Source organism: Stegodyphus dumicola, chromosome 1, assembly GCF_044657685.1.
Source record: "Stegodyphus dumicola isolate Sdum_Otavi_A_Nest chromosome 1, ASM4465768v1".
Taxonomy (NCBI): Eukaryota; Metazoa; Arthropoda; class Arachnida; order Araneae; family Eresidae; genus Stegodyphus; species Stegodyphus dumicola.
The window spans coordinates 50,042,346-50,058,697 of record NC_140768.1 but is presented as its reverse complement, the minus strand read 5'-3'; the positions used below and the strand labels follow the sequence as shown (position 1 = coordinate 50,058,697).

The 16,352-nt window shown below is 28.9% G+C and overlaps 1 protein-coding gene across 2 annotated transcripts in view; it reads right to left on the bottom strand.

Moving 5' to 3' along the window:
* Positions 1–16,352, bottom strand: part of LOC118195249 (E3 ubiquitin-protein ligase COP1-like) — a 90,951-nt gene that overhangs the window by 60,017 nt on the left and 14,582 nt on the right. For both annotated transcript variants that reach the window (XM_035366504.2, XM_035366505.2), the window contains exons 3-9: positions 9,500–9,559; positions 9,119–9,216; positions 8,666–8,730; positions 6,286–6,405; positions 882–950; positions 735–794; positions 404–433 (exon numbers count right to left, since the gene is read on the bottom strand). In XM_035366504.2, coding sequence (XP_035222395.1) covers positions 404–433; positions 735–794; positions 882–950; positions 6,286–6,405; positions 8,666–8,730; positions 9,119–9,216; positions 9,500–9,559 — 502 coding nt within the window. The remainder of the gene's footprint in view (positions 1–403; positions 434–734; positions 795–881; positions 951–6,285; positions 6,406–8,665; positions 8,731–9,118; positions 9,217–9,499; positions 9,560–16,352) is intronic.

Sequence of the window (16,352 nt, the reverse complement as noted above, 5' to 3'; positions counted from 1 at the left end):
AGACTTCACTTGAAATATTACAACATTGTAAGTTTCTTCGTAATATACTTTGTAATAGAAAGCTACATTTTTGAAAACTTTACTCTGACATAAATCAATATACATAAAAGGAAACATATTAATAAATATGAGACTATCTGATTCACTGGATTTCAGAATACTGTATTTTTCAAATGTATACTCTGGAAAATAAATGGAAACTGCTGATTTCCATATGAAACATATTAAATGCCAACATAAATGTTTCCAGCATGACAGCACTAGTGCAGTGTAAATGGCACACTGACGCAAGAAAAGTTATCATTGTTTCTTTAACTAAATGTTGAATCCTGAGATTTCATTTTCAAAAAAGATAGGGAAAATATTAAACAATAGAAAGATAAAAGAAAACTTGAATACTTACAGAACGTAATGTATGAGACTGGTGCATTTCCTGGAAAAAATAAACAGAAACCAATAAAATATTTATTCAATCTATTTGTAATACTTAAAATAATTTTTAAAAAAGGGGGAGGGGATATTTTTACCAGAGTATTATTATTCTATGTTTATACAAGACAACTTATAAGTTTTCTTATACTTTAAAATGTTTAAACATTAGACAAGCCAGTCTCCAAATGTCATTATTCATCATTCAGATGATAGTCATTGAAATAAAACATTAGATTAGCAAACTAATAATTCTGTCGTTTGTGGTACTTTTTAAAGCCTTCTAAATGCATTATTATGCTTACCTCTACAAGTCGCATATCAGCATCAATTACATTAACTTGCTGCTGAAGTTGCCTTAATTCCTAAAACAGACACCACACCATGATATAAAATACATAAAAATACAGTTACATTAAATAGCATGAAAAACAAAAGTCACATTTACTTACATCTTTCTTGTGAGATCTAACTTTTTGTAAGAATTCTTTCAGAAGAAGTAACTGAGTTTCCCTACAATCCTGAAATATACCCTTACTTAAAATATGGATAAAATAGGATACGTTGTTCCTTATCGTAACTTTTGATTTAGAAATGATAAAAAACCAATGCAAATATCAAAGAGTCTACAATTTATAAGCACACAAAATTAAAAACAGCAACACTACAACTCAAAATATTTTCCAAACATAAGCTATAGAAATAATTAATACAGTCAAAAGTCTTTAATCCGGACGTCCATAATCCGGAATGATCTATAATCCGGACTTCAAAGCTACAAACTTTCTGCGCATGCATAAACACATAATGCGTCTACGCATGTGCTTAATACCTTTACCCATGCGCACATGCATTTACGCATGCGCATAATACATTTACGCATGCACGTTTAATGTATAATGGACGGTATAAGCTAAGCTAAAATTATCTAATTATCTATTTCAGTTAATGTTGCAGATCGCGTTGTTCCTTAATCTTCTAATTGGATCCGGATTATTATTTTTTGCAGACCATTAGCGCAATTTTATACTTGTAAGCTTGAAAGTAAGCTTGAACTTTTGATTATGTCAAAAGAATTTCTGATTCTTGAGCTGCCAAAGGATCGACAAAGCGAAAGCATGTTTCGATGTCCATCAAACAAAAAATGGAATTGCTGCAAAAATAAATGGAAACTGCTGATTTCCATATGAAACATATTAAATGCCAACATAAATGTTTCCAGCATGACAGCACTAGTGCAGTGTAAATGGCACACTGACGCAAGAAAAGTTATCATTGTTTCTTTAACTAAATGTTGAATCCTGAGATTTCATTTTCAAAAAAGATAGGGAAAATATTAAACAATAGAAAGATAAAAGAAAACTTGAATACTTACAGAACGTAATGTATGAGACTGGTGCATAAAGGAAAAAATGAAATCCCTTTGTTTCTCTAACAATTCCGAAATCTGTTTATCAATTTCACGCTGCTCTGCGGGGGGAGGGGGGGTGAAACGTTGCGGCGCACAATGAACTGGAAGTTGATCTGTCAGCACTATCCTTATCTTCAGAGCAGATGTTTTTATTTTATTCGGCTTTTAATTCCTTACTAAATGTAGTATTTCATCTCGATGTACTCCGTCATTGATATGATTTAAATCAAATTCCTCGTCATTATAAATATGACGAAGACACATAAAATAGTTTTCTGGTTGCAATTCTCTAATTTCGACTATGCAATGTATGCTTTACGCATGCACGTGTTGAAAGAAATATTTAATAAAGTAAACAAGCTTTTTTTTTTTTTTTTGTAAATTTTGATACCCTTTAGATCATAATTGCTCTTTATTTCATAAATTACGGTTGAATATTTTTAATTTTATAATTTCTGCATACCATCTTACCAGATTTAAACTGATGATCTATAATCCGGAAAAACCGATAATCCGGAATCGTCGAAGTCGCGACAAGTCCGGATTAAAGACTTTTGACTGTAATCAGTTCTACAGGGTGAATAACTTTACAGATTACAGGTCAAGTTTTTGCAGTTTGCATTTCTGCTGTTCCAATTAATACACTAAATCTGGATTGTCTGCACATAAATAATTAACCAAAACTTACCCACTACTTAAGAATTACTTAATCAAGGCATAATAAGTACCAAATTACTGCATTTTTAATACAATTACAAATGTAAAAAAATAACACCAGTATAAGAGAGTGAATGTAATGTAGAAAGGAAAGAAATATTCTGAGGAAGTAAAGAATTATTTTACATAAAAGAACTAATACATTCACTAGCAAAATTTTACTGAGAACAATTTTTACACTCTTAAACAAAAAATAAGTAAACAAATATTCTGTTCATAAAACATCCTGCTGTAAAGTTTTTCTCAAATTGTATCCCTCTGCCAATTTTGTTTACTTGAATTGTTCTAAACATCATGTTTTGCACATTTGCAATTAGATAAATAACACTATTTGAGTTAATAAAGAGGGTTTGAGCTGAAATTTTGGATTTATTAATGTTCTTTAGCCCAATTTTCTTCACCATTTCTTTTACTTTTGATGGTAGAAAATTGCTACATTTAATAAATGTATCCTTATTCATCACCAGTATAGACAAACCTGCCTGGTGTGTGAAATAGCTCTTCGACTACAAAAATGTATTAAAAATACAGTATTTTTTGTTAAAAAAATTATTTCCATATAAGAGGAAACGTGTTGGTAAAGTTACAATGTTTAGTTTTCTGGAAATTAAAATTTTACTTGTTTACATTCAAAAAGAAAGGCAAACCACATGCATTCAAGGATTAATCAGTCATGATTTGTTGAAATTCTGTTTTACTGTATTAACTCATTCAAGACTGCATAATTTTTTTGGGGGGAAGATTATTCCCAGAAGCCAAAATTTGTTTTTGCCTTATACTAATCATTTTTAGTTTAAAAAAAAAAAAAAAAAAAAAAAAAAAAACTTCAGTAATCCATCACTTCATAACTCACTTCATACAAATAAGATGATTGAACATCATGTGTACAATGCAAATAAAATAAAAAGACATCATTATAATGGAATAAGCATTTATTCCAGAAACAGTCAGATAACATGAAATCATTATTTTAGGTTCAGTAATGAAAAAAAGAATATAATTCACAAATACTTTTTTATGAAACAGTACAAAGGCAAGAAATTTTCCTGGAATGACGACCCTTAACTTTTTTTTTTTTTTTATATATGAATCCTTTAGATATATCCTTTAGATAACTTTTGAAGACCCAGGTAACCCTCAAAAGTTTTTTTTTTTTTTTTTTTCCCCTGTCACTGTCATCCTGTCATCTGCCTATTTCTTAGTATCTTCACTAACTTCAGTTTCATGCTCTTCAATTTACTTCTCTCAAAAATCTCATCAAGTGTATCATCTAACAGCTCTATATTCAAATCCATGTCTTTCTCGTGTTCCTGATCACTATCATAATAAAAACTCTCTGGTTCTTTTTTCCTATTGCCTGCAAGCAATAAATCACCACTTTCACTATCACTGCTCATTTTCTGCATTCCTGATGATCCTGGGTTTAGATCACTCATTTTAGGGACTAAATTGAAACCAATGCCAAATTTTATGCTTACATACTTCTAAGAAACTTTTTTATTTTAAACCATCTTATCCCGAAAGCTGATTTTTCCATGCTGACCGATAACTGCAATTCAGTATCATTATACACATGGTGTGCCACTCTCTTTTTGGCTTGGAAAAGCATTGCACACATAGTGTGCAATCTGTCTGGAATAGATTACTATGTGCTGTCTTGAATGGATTAATAATTATAAAATGAATCTGTCTCGAATGTAAACAGATTCATTTTTTATGTGCTGCTACAAAGAATAATTACTTTATTTTCATGACCTCTTATTTAGTTCACTCATGGTGTTTGTCACTTATAGTCAAAAGATTTTACTGATTTTTAAACTGTAAGATATTGAATTCAAATTGTGTACACATTCTGTTTGTAGATGAGAATACAATTTGGCAAAGCATTTTTTTTTTTAAGATTCAATTTACATATGTATTTTTTTTATGTAATGCTGAAATAATTTTTCATATATATCTTCATTTAAGAAACAAACTAAATATCTCAGTAATTTACTGTTTGTACTACTGGATAGTGCAAGAAAAGTATTTTTAATGAAATCTGTAAAAAAATTTTTAATGTAATTTTTGAATTTTTAACAAATTTTCAATTTTTTTAAACTATTTGAAGTTAATGATTTTAAAACTTCAACTTCTAAAATTGCATAGGTTTATAAGCTTTTGATATTTTTACAGATTATAAAATGAACTCTTCATCCTCTATTACGGGAACAAAAATAAAAAGATATTAATTGGCTGATTTTCCATATTTTTTAAATACACTACGATATGAAATAGAAGGAAAAGTATTGCTTCTCAGTTCAAGATTATGATGTTATTACATCATACTATTTTTCCACCATCCATATATATATTTTTCAGAATAATCCAAATAAATAAGCTATTGATTAGCATTTAAAATTATCTGCAAAGAAATCTATTTCCCATTTCATAAATTTATATACATTTTTCTCATTTTTTAAAAAGTTGATTTTCTTAATTTTATTGTTTTATGCAATATTCCATTTTTACGGAATTTTAAAATTCTAATATGTTAAAATTATGTTGCCTGTAATGAAGATTTGAAATTTTCTAAGGTTATAAAATACTCTCATCTCATCCTCTTCCAAAATGATATTATATTTAAAAAATATTAGAAGACTTTTCAGAATTGTTTTAAAAACAGGCTACTTTTTTTTTAAGCTTTTATTTACCTCGTGCCTAATGTTTGTCACTATGGTAAACGTTGCCTTCCACTTTTAAACTATTCTCTGATATGCTATCAAGCTCAAATTTTACATACATACATACTCATAGTGAATGAATGGCAATATAATGTGGTGAAGCAATTTCAAAATTTAAAAATTTAATGTTGAAATGATTTTCTGCATAGATCTTCACTTAATGAAAAAACTAAAACTGTTAGAATTTTATTCTTTGCACTATTGGACAGAGCAGAAAAAAAATCTTTTAAATGAAGGTTACATGGAATTTTAATGTAATTTCAGAGTTTTGGGCAAATCTACTGGAAATTTTTCAATCATTTGATATAACTGGCATCATTAATAATTTGACGACAGAACTCTTGGAAATAAAACAGTGATTATTCATTATTAAAAAATTATTTTTCAATTGAATAATTTGATTGATAATGTGTCATTGAGACAAAAACATAAGGAAAAAGTTTTTATAAAATGAGGTTTTATTTGAAAACTCATAAAATAACTAATGAGCAAAAAGGAGAAAAATAATTTACTGTATAGTTTAATGGGAGCAAAAGATTAAATAATTGTCTTTACAAAATGTACTACAATTTTATATCACAAATAATAAAAGCATGAGTGCCTAAACAAAATCTATTAACTAAATTTGTTATAAAAAATATAAGCCATTATAAATTTATCAATACAGTGTCCCATGCTTTTATTATCTATGATACAAAAATTATAGATTAAATTTGAAAACAGAATTACTCCATCTCTTTAACAAGGTTTAGCTCCAATGAAACCTTACACGTATGAGATGTATTTCAAAAGTATCCAGTCTTTGGGATTATGATCTGACTTAAATAACAGTTGTTTAAAAATTTTGAAACTAACAAAAAAGGAAGGCACAAATAAATTTATTAGATAAGTAATTCTAAAAATAAATTACATGCAATTCGAGGAAGGTAATATTATAAGGTACATGAAAAAGAGGAATTCTAAAAATTGTGATATAAAATAGTTTTAGAAATAAACTATACTTACTGCTTCAAGTTGTTGCTTTTTTTGGGCCAAAATTTCCAGCATACTGTTTACATCCTCAATGGTTAAATTTGACTTTTCATATGATAGAAAATGCTGTAACTCAGAAACACTAACGGATTCCTAAATATAAAATGTAAGAAAATTTATCATAGTTAACACTTTGTTCACAATTTTTATAATATTTCTAGATACATTCACAAAATGATTACAAAACTTTTAACTTCAAAACTAAATTAAATATTTATGAATATAAATATATATGTAATAATTTCTGTGGAGATGACCTGAAGATTAGAAAATAACATAGATCCATAAGTGACATAATAACGCAGAAGAAAAATTTCAGCAAAGGTGGCATTTCACACACAGTTTTTATAATTAAATAAGTTCACATATCAGGATTGGCATAATATAAACCTGCATTATTTTGGAAGCTTGCACTCTCTAATAATGGAAACAAAGTAGAGCAGCAAGCATGCATCTAAGCAGCAAAGTGAGAACAACAAAACAGCCTGAGCAACAGCAATAGCGGTATTTAAAGATTTGTTTGTTTGTTTAAATTTTGAGCTGTACGACTGGATGAGGGCAATCTTCAATGCAGTATGATAAGATGGCATAATGTGGATTAGTTTTCAGATATGATGCAGCTTAAGATTCTTGGAAGGGCACACAGCCAAATTAAAATCAAAAGTTAAGTAATCTTGAGTTAACCTAATTTTAAAAAGTATATATATTAAGATTTAATTGCAATTAGTATTATTTTTATTGTTCAATCTTTCCCAGTCTTTCCAAAGAAAATGTCTGAAAAATGCATTTCTCATTGGCATATTAAAGCTTCTTTGGATGGTGAAACACTTCAGGCAATGTTTCAACATCCTTATGCTCTAGCTTTATCAATTTTTTCCTCACATCCAATTTTTTTTAATGAACAGAAATGATAGAGTTTTGACTTTTTTATATGGTACCAACTGTAGATTTGGATAAACTGTGTTTCTGGAAGACATAAATTTGGGTGCATCAATTTTTGTAATTTTTAAATAATGTTCATGTTATCTTCAATATATAACATGGCATAATGATGTGGGCAATTTACAGTTAATAACATTGTAATATTATACAATATGACATTTACATAACAATTGTAATATTTACAATATGACATAATTTACAATTAATGATGTAAGTGAATTTTTTGTACAGAAACAAGAGTGCAGAGAATTTGATAAAGAATATATCAGAATTTTGCTCTTTGGGAAAATATGAAAAAGGAAGATAATTTCATCACCTATTACATTTAATGAATGCTTTTTATTCAACATCCATTGAGAACACCAATCATTTCCCAAAAAATAAAGTCAAAACATAACCTTTATAAAGATTTATTTTTTTTATGTCCTTAACCTTTATAAAGATTATCTTACATCTTACAAAAGATCTAAAAGATGTAAAACCTCTATTTAAAGGAAAGGAGAGCATTTATACTCAAACAAAACAAATAAATAAGGATCAAAACTTCTTATTTCCTAAAAGAAGAATTAATAGAAAAACTGCATGCTCGTAAGATTCACTACTTTTTCTCTTAAAAAATGGGGAAAGTTTCAAAATTTTCACTATAGAAAAAATTGAAAGAATCTTCACTGGCAGCTCAATCAAAGAATGTGAATGGAATAAGATAACACTTCACATTTTTTGGTTCAATGGTCATGTACACCATGTGGCATTCTAAGATATCCTTATTGTGTCCTAATTATTCTAGAGCTGGTTGTCCCACCTGTCTTATATAAACTTATTTAGAACACAGAGAAAATTGGAAGTGAAGATGAAAGAAAAATAACATAAAAGTGTTTAGTAAACTTTTGTTAAAATGTATAGAAATTCTAAAAGAAATATGAAAAATTAAAAAAATTAAAAAATTAAAAAAAAAAAAAGATTTCAATCAAAGATATTCATACAGTTCATTAATTGTGATTTTCATATTCTTGAAGTTTCACTATAACAGTATAAACTAATATTAGATGTAAAAGAAACTGGATGGGATCAAAATATTCAACCAGGTTCATTAAAGAAGGGTTTGACTGTATATCATACTTCTTGTACATGCTAAGTAAATTGCTACTGATGTATAACATAAAATTTCAAAACTTGCATACTTTAAACACAAAATTCAAATATTTCTGGAAATCAGATATATTTAAAAATAAACTTTTATTTCAAATAAGAAAAATATTCCTTTTTTTAATCAGAAGTTTAGAAATCAATAAAACCAGTTTAGGTATAGATAATTTCGTAACAATTCTTTGTTATTACTTTTGTATTAATCCACACTATTTTACAAAAAATAGTTTTTCATATCAGTATAAAACAATGAATGAGGTCTTACAGATGAAGCATATTTCAGTTTTTTCTCGGACGTTTTCCTCTGGTGCTTTGTTATAAGCTCGTTTACTGAAAAATAAAAAGAAATGAAAAAAAAAGCAAGGTAATTTACATGAACAAATAAGAGCTTAAGTTTAAAATTTTTATTTTTTCCAAAAAAGTAATAAATTTTAAAAACTAATTCATTTCATAAATTATAAAGGATAAGATCAAATACTTTTATTTCAGACATTAAGCTTTTTATGAATAGCGGAAAATAAGATTGGTCGCTAAGATTGAAATTTTAGGTAGTCAGAAAAATTACTACAGGAAAATGCAAATAAAAATAATATAAAAGGCATTTATTTAACAAATAAAAATTGTAACAAACAAAAAAATTTTTTAACTTAAAAATTTGAAAAATGCTTTTAATTATAAAGAGTAAACACATTAAAAATTATTTTAAAAATTCACTCACAAAGAAAGTTTGGAAATATTTCATCAATACTTTCAATAGCAAAATTACACTTAGGACACCTTTTGTTGTACTCCAAACTGGTTACTATACATTTGTGGCTGAAATATATATACATATTAAAAAATAAACACATTAGAAAAGAGTATCAACATATTTACAGTACTGTTCGCATTAATTCAAAGAATCATCTTTTTTAATACTGTAATATATATTCAGAAACGTTAATAATTAGAATTACCATATCTTTGCATAATGGTAATAACACTTTATTATTTAATCAATTAATAAATTTATCATAAAATGGTGCTACATGCACAATTTACAGATAGCAAGATTTATTAATTCATTTATTGACCGAAGTTATACAATAAAAAATCTTACCAAAATGTGTGCCCGCACTTCGTCATATAAGCCTCAGATATGATTTCAAAACAAATAGGACTGAAATGCGACAAGAAATTATTTTTAGCAATATAAAGAAAACAACAAAGAACTTTATCTAGAACAATTTTTCTCAACAATTGTTCAAAACATTTTTAGTGGAAAATATAAATTATGGAACCAATAATACCTAATAAATTGCAACATTAATACATTTCAAATAATCAGTTACAATTTGTATTAAACAGATCATATACTTAATTAAAAATACAAGCAATAAACCTATAGACTTTGCTTTAAAAAAGATTCAAATCCTATGCCTAAGAAAATCAGTTATTGAAATAACTGTTCCTTCTCATGTATTAATAATTCATCAAGTTAATGTATTTTTGAATCTGCTTGTCATATACCTAATTATAGCACAGTAATTGTACATGCAATGTGCAGCATAAAATAAGAATATAATTTTTCTTAAACTTATCTTCTTTGAATAGACAAGTAGGTTTTTATAATTCATAAATGATGTTAAGTCTATATTATTAAATATCCAAAGATCTATATGTATGTATGTATGTATGTATGTATGTTCCTCTTACTGCAGAAATACCTTTGAGCCACCAAATATTGAACATATGGTGTCAATATTTGGTCATCTAAATGTGCGCCTCAAAACTAGAATTTTGAATTTTATTATCATTATTTTCATATTTTATGTGAATTTAAGGAATTTTCGATTAACAAACTGCATGACTAAAAAGCAACATATTGCCACTCGGCAAAGTGTAAGATATTCAATTTTTCTTTCATATCTAATCTGTTTTGTTACTAATTACTAGGTGAACCTACGAAATTACGCTAGTTGGACTTGGTAAAATAATTACATACCATACTTTCCCCTCTAGCTTTTTAGCTTCAGGTTCTAAAAATTTTTAATTATTCATATAATTTTCCCTTTCCTCAATGCATTTTAAAATGGGTTCCTGCATGTATTGATTGTTTTCCAAAGACAACGCATTGCAAATTACCTGCCAAGGTCAAGTCAAAACTTTCCCTTTTAATTGTTGAACTTTATGCCAGCCTAACACAAGAACTGACCAATCATAGCAATGAAAACATGAACAGACATTCATGCTACGATTTTGCTGAGTCAGCTGCAAATTACCCTTCTCTAATTAGATAAGATTCAAGTTGCAAGGAAGCTGAAATGAAGATATTTTAATAGATATTGTACTGTTAATATTACAGTCAAAAGTCTTTAATCCGGACTTGTTGGGACTTCGGCGATTCGGATTATCAGTTTTTCCGGATTATAGATCATCAATTTAAATCTGGTAAGATGACATGCAGAAATTATAAAATTAAAAATATGAAAATATAATTTATGAAATAAGGAGAAATTATGATCTAAAGGATATCAAAATTTACAAAAAAAAGCTTAACATTTATTTGTTTACTTTATTAAACATTTCTTTCAACGTGCGCATGTGTAAAGCATACATTATGCATAATGGAAATTAGAAAATTGCAACTAGAAAACTATTTGATGTGTATTCATGATATTTATAATGACGAGGAATTTGATTTAAATCATATTAAAGACGGAGTACTTCGAGATGAAATACTACATTTAGCAAGGAATTATAAGCCGAATAAAATAAAAACATCTGCCCTGAAGATAAGGATAGTGCTGACAAATCAACTTCCAATTCATTGTGCGCCGCAATGTCTCCCCCCCCACACACACACACACAGAGCACCGTGAAATTGATAAACAGATTTCGGAATGGTTAGAGAAACAAAGTATATGCCTTTATCCATTTTTTGCAGCAATTCCACTTTTCATTTGATGGACATCGAAACATGCTTTCGCTTTGCAGATCCTTTGGCAGCTACAGAAACTGAAATTCTTTTTGACACAATCGAAAGTTCAAGCTTACTTTTATAAAATTGCGCTAACAGTCTGAAAAAAATAATAAGCCGGATCCAATTCGAAGATTAAGGTACAACACAATCTGCAACGTTAACAGAAATAGATAATTAGATCATTTTAGCATAGCTTATACCATCCGTTATACATACAACGCGCATGCATAAATGTATTACGTACATACGTAAAGGTGTTACGCACATGCGTAAACACATTATGCATTTACGCATGCGCAAAAAGTTTGTAGCTTTGAGGTCCGGATTATAGATCATTCTGGATTATGGACGTCCGGATTAAAAACAATTGACTGTACATATATTCATATTGGAATGTAGGTTTCTTTTAAAGAAATAATATTGTGATAGTTATTTTAATTTATCCACGATACTTTACGTTATACGTTTTAGTTTATCTTATTGTTTACTATTTTTAATTATGTATACTTACTTTACATTTGATTTCTTAATGCAACCACATTCTTCAGAAATTAAAATTATTCACTTAATTTTCCCTTCTCAATTTTCGTATGATAAAATTAGTAAAAAAACAGGGAAAGTACACAAGAAAATATGTGCCTTTTTTAGATAGCTCGCTGTATAACCAGCTAGAATTTTTGAAAAAAAAAACTTATCAGGATTCTCACACTGTCTCGTTATCTTTCGGATATTATTTTCTTTAAAGAGTGAAATCCCAGAGTGAAAAAAAAAATGTATCTCTCTAGTTTTATTTATTTATTTATTTATTTTTTAATGCCATGAATTTGTGTTTCCATAAAGGTCTAAACAAAGAAGATAAACTTTCCAACTTAAACTTTTTTATTCCTTTTATTTAAAATAGTATGTGAAAAATATCAAGTTCAGGGAAACTACAAGTTACTTCATTCATTTTTTTTTCCACATTAAAATTTGGATGCTTATGACTGATTTCCATACTTCATGTCAACAAGAGCGGCATGCTCCAATACAGGAAGATGCAAGTTCCATTAAGCGTTCATATTACATCATTTAAAAGTGATGACCACAAGTTTCAAATAGAAACATATGATTCTAAACAATCATTAAAGGCATTTGCTTTTAACATGTGGTGATGCATCCAAGATAACACAAAATTTTGTGATGTCTTTGTTTTCTCTTAATTACAGCTTTATTTATTTTTCAGTTTTTAAATACTCCTGAATCTTTTGCTATACCTTCTAATAAATGTTGCTTCATCACAGCTTTATAATGCTCTTGAAACTTCAGATTCTTCTAAATTTGAGCCACAGCTATTCAAAGTGTTTTTTTTTTTTTTTTTTTTTTTTTTGTTGCCTCAAAATTACCGTGCGATTTCCTTGCATGCTCATTCCATTGCAAGCAAGCCATATATCTGTCATCCTCAAATTTTATACGAGGGCAAGTCAAAAATTATCTACACCTTTGTCATAACTTTTCTTACATTGTGCACTTTGTCTTCTGTCCTCACATATTTTATTGTTATACTGTTGTGGTAATGCTGTAAAAGTTTGATCTTAATTCCTCCATTTTTCTTCCTTCTGTTGCAGATATATCATGGCTGCTCTATTAGAAGTTTGCACCAAAGAGGAACAACGAGCAGTGATCCAGGTCTTCTGATCGGAGATGTCAAAGGTTCAGACATTCATCGCATACTATCATCGCAATATGGGAGAAGTGCACGATCATGTAAAACGGTGCTTTGACAAAGTGTTGATAGACCCTACCATGAGTGAGTTTGTGTTCTGCAGTAAGCTTTCTTGGTACCCACTGTGCACAGACATTATCCGGAATGATCTATTGAAAACTGAGCTCATCGTGGATGATTTGATGGGCAGAGCCATGACTTATGTTCAAAGCAGATGCTACCTCATCGAAAGTGATTCGCCTATACATGTCTGACCCTTTGATACCCTCTGACCAGAGGAATCGGATCACTGCTTGTTGTTCCTCTATGGTGCATACTTCTAATGGAGCAGCCATGATATATCTGCAATAGAAGGAAGAAAATTGAGGAATTAAGATCAAACTTTCACAGCATTACCACAACAGTATTAGTATACCACTTTTAGTATAACAATAAAATATGCGAGGACAGAAGACAAAGTGCGCAATATAAGAAAAGTTATGACAAAAGCGTATATAATTTTTGACTTGACTATGTAGATTCTCGAAATTTTCTAAAGATAATGTTGTCTTCTAAGCTGCGACTGTCATTAGATAAATTAGAAATTCCAAAGTTTCAAATTGGCATAAGTTTCTCATTCAGACATTGAAACAACTTATAATTTTTTATATCAAATTTTCTATGCCATTAAATGTTTCTGATACATTACATGCATTTTCTATTCCATTCACAGATCATACCTAGTCAGTTTCAACTACAGTACAAAGTTTGTAATCCAGACGTCCATTATCCGGAATGATCTATAATCCGAGTCACAAACTTTTTTTTTTTTTTTTTTTTTTGTAATACGTTTACACATGCGCGTTTAATGCTTACGCATGCATGTTTAGCACAAAAAACGAAGCAACTTACATTGAAAGAAATGTTTAATAAAGTAAACAAATATTAAACTTTTTTTTGTAAATTTTGATACCCTTTACATCATAATTGCTCTTTATTTCATAAATTACGGTTTCATATTTTTAATTGTATAATTTCTGCATGCCATCTTACCAGATTTAAATTGATGATCTATAATCCGAAAAAACCCCTAATCTGGAATTGCCGAAATCCCAACGAGTCTGGATTACGGGCTTTGTACTGTTTTAGTAACGATTCAAAAATTCAGCAGGCCCTTCCTGTAAAACATTCATAAGCATCCATCCGTTTATATAGCATCCACAAGCAATTCTAGCCTTTTAAAAGTTTTCTTTACAAAACTGTTTGATAGAATCAGTGCAATATTTTTATTCATTTATTTTCATGCTTTTGAATAGCATTATTAAAATTAAGTAAAATAATTATGTTTGGACATAGGTCAGTTTAAGTTCACTAATAATTTTGTAGAAAGAAATGAAATGAATTAATTACTTTCTTTTTGAACATTGTGTAGTTTTAGTTTATCATATTTCATACATCTGTTTTATTTATATAAGAGCTGCACCAATCACCTGCAAGAACCACACATTGGCCACCCTTGTTATACATAGTTGATGCCAGTTCATGTGATCACATTTGTCCGCGATTATTTCAATAACATAAACCAAAAAATAATGTTAAACACTGAGAAAAAATATCCTTCAAAATAGCAATGAAATTCCATTTAATATAAATGTAGCAAGCATAAAATAAGTACTTTTGCAGGATTTTGATAAGAAAATGAAAAAAATTTGCTTATAAACACTTCCTAATGTCTTTAATGTAACAGTTCATTTATGAACCGTTCAGAACATTTCTGGAAATTATTTGACCAATGCTAATCTTAATACCCAGAGGGCATCCCTCATTCAGTGGAAGAGATCATGCAAGCATAAAATTTTAAAATAGGCAAAAAAAGAAGGACCTATGTCTGATTATCATCAAAATCATAGAGTTATTCAAATCTAAGATTAACTTTTTTTTTTTTTTTTTTTTCAGAATTTTAAATGATTGACTAAAATTGGAAATAAACTGTTTGGCAACATAATCCTCTACTTGATAACATTTTTCTGACAGCTGGCAATTTTTATAATCTATTTTAAACTTATCCAGCGCTTTTATCCCTTATTTAGAAACTTTACTTCAATTCAAAAACTTATTCGATAATACTTTGGTAATACTAACCCCACACGTCTACTGTATAAAGGACAAACTGGAATCTGAAGATAAGCATTTTTGTAAAGAGGGACAAACTGCAAATTCTATGCACGTAAGATTGCTTATGATAAGTTCTATATCTAACAAGGCCTTAATGATTACTTACAGTAAAATCCATCTATGTCTCTCTCTCAGTTAAGTAACTCCAACAAAGAAAAATATTTATTACCTTATCAGCATTACAGTTACACAACCTGTGTAATAATGGGAAAACAAACTCCCCAGCTTTTAGAAATAACAGTTCATATGATTTAATCAAGAACACAATTCACTTGTATGGAGGTTATTCTCTAAAATTGATCACTCAAACCAGTATGCACAAGAAAACAAAATTCAACCACTGGGATACCAAGCATAAAAGAATAAACAGAAGCTATAACTTTTCTAGAGCCAATAGCATATTTTTCACAACTGGACTAACTGTGAATCCACAAATAATGATGCAATCAGTGTCACACAGATGCATTAAAAAAGTTAAAAGATCTAATGAGCACACAAAGGATTAAGAACAAAGAGAAAACTGCTTTAAAAACCTCAAAATTATAATTAAATTTAACTCTGACAATTTACTTTACAAATCATAGCTGCCAATCCTGAAAGATGAAAAACTCAGAGATATTCAAATGACAAATAGAAGCTTCAGGGAGGTTTTTACATAATGGGAGAATTCTATTTCAAAAGAACTTCAAACACATCTTAAAGTTATTTATTATTTATAATGTGAATTCTGATGTAAAATAAATATTAGGTACAGGTGACCAAAATAAAACTGGCCCCAAAAAGTGTTTTTGGAATATCATAAAAACATATTCTAAACAACAAAGAAATTATCAGAATACATAGGACAGATACAAATGGATATAAAAGAAACATGTGCAGACACATGACAAGCACCAGTTGTTTGTGTGCAAGGTATAGATGTGTTTAATGATCAGCTGAATGCAGCACAAAAATGTGATAATGATAAAACAGTGCATGTTCATTGCTGAATATTATGCAAAACATAAAGCATGGAGATTCATATTTAGGCAGGCCACACTAACAGTACTATTATTTGTATTAAGGCAGAGCTGCTATGCATGTCACACAGTTTGATAAAACGAGCACAGCACTGCACTGACATTCAAAGATGAC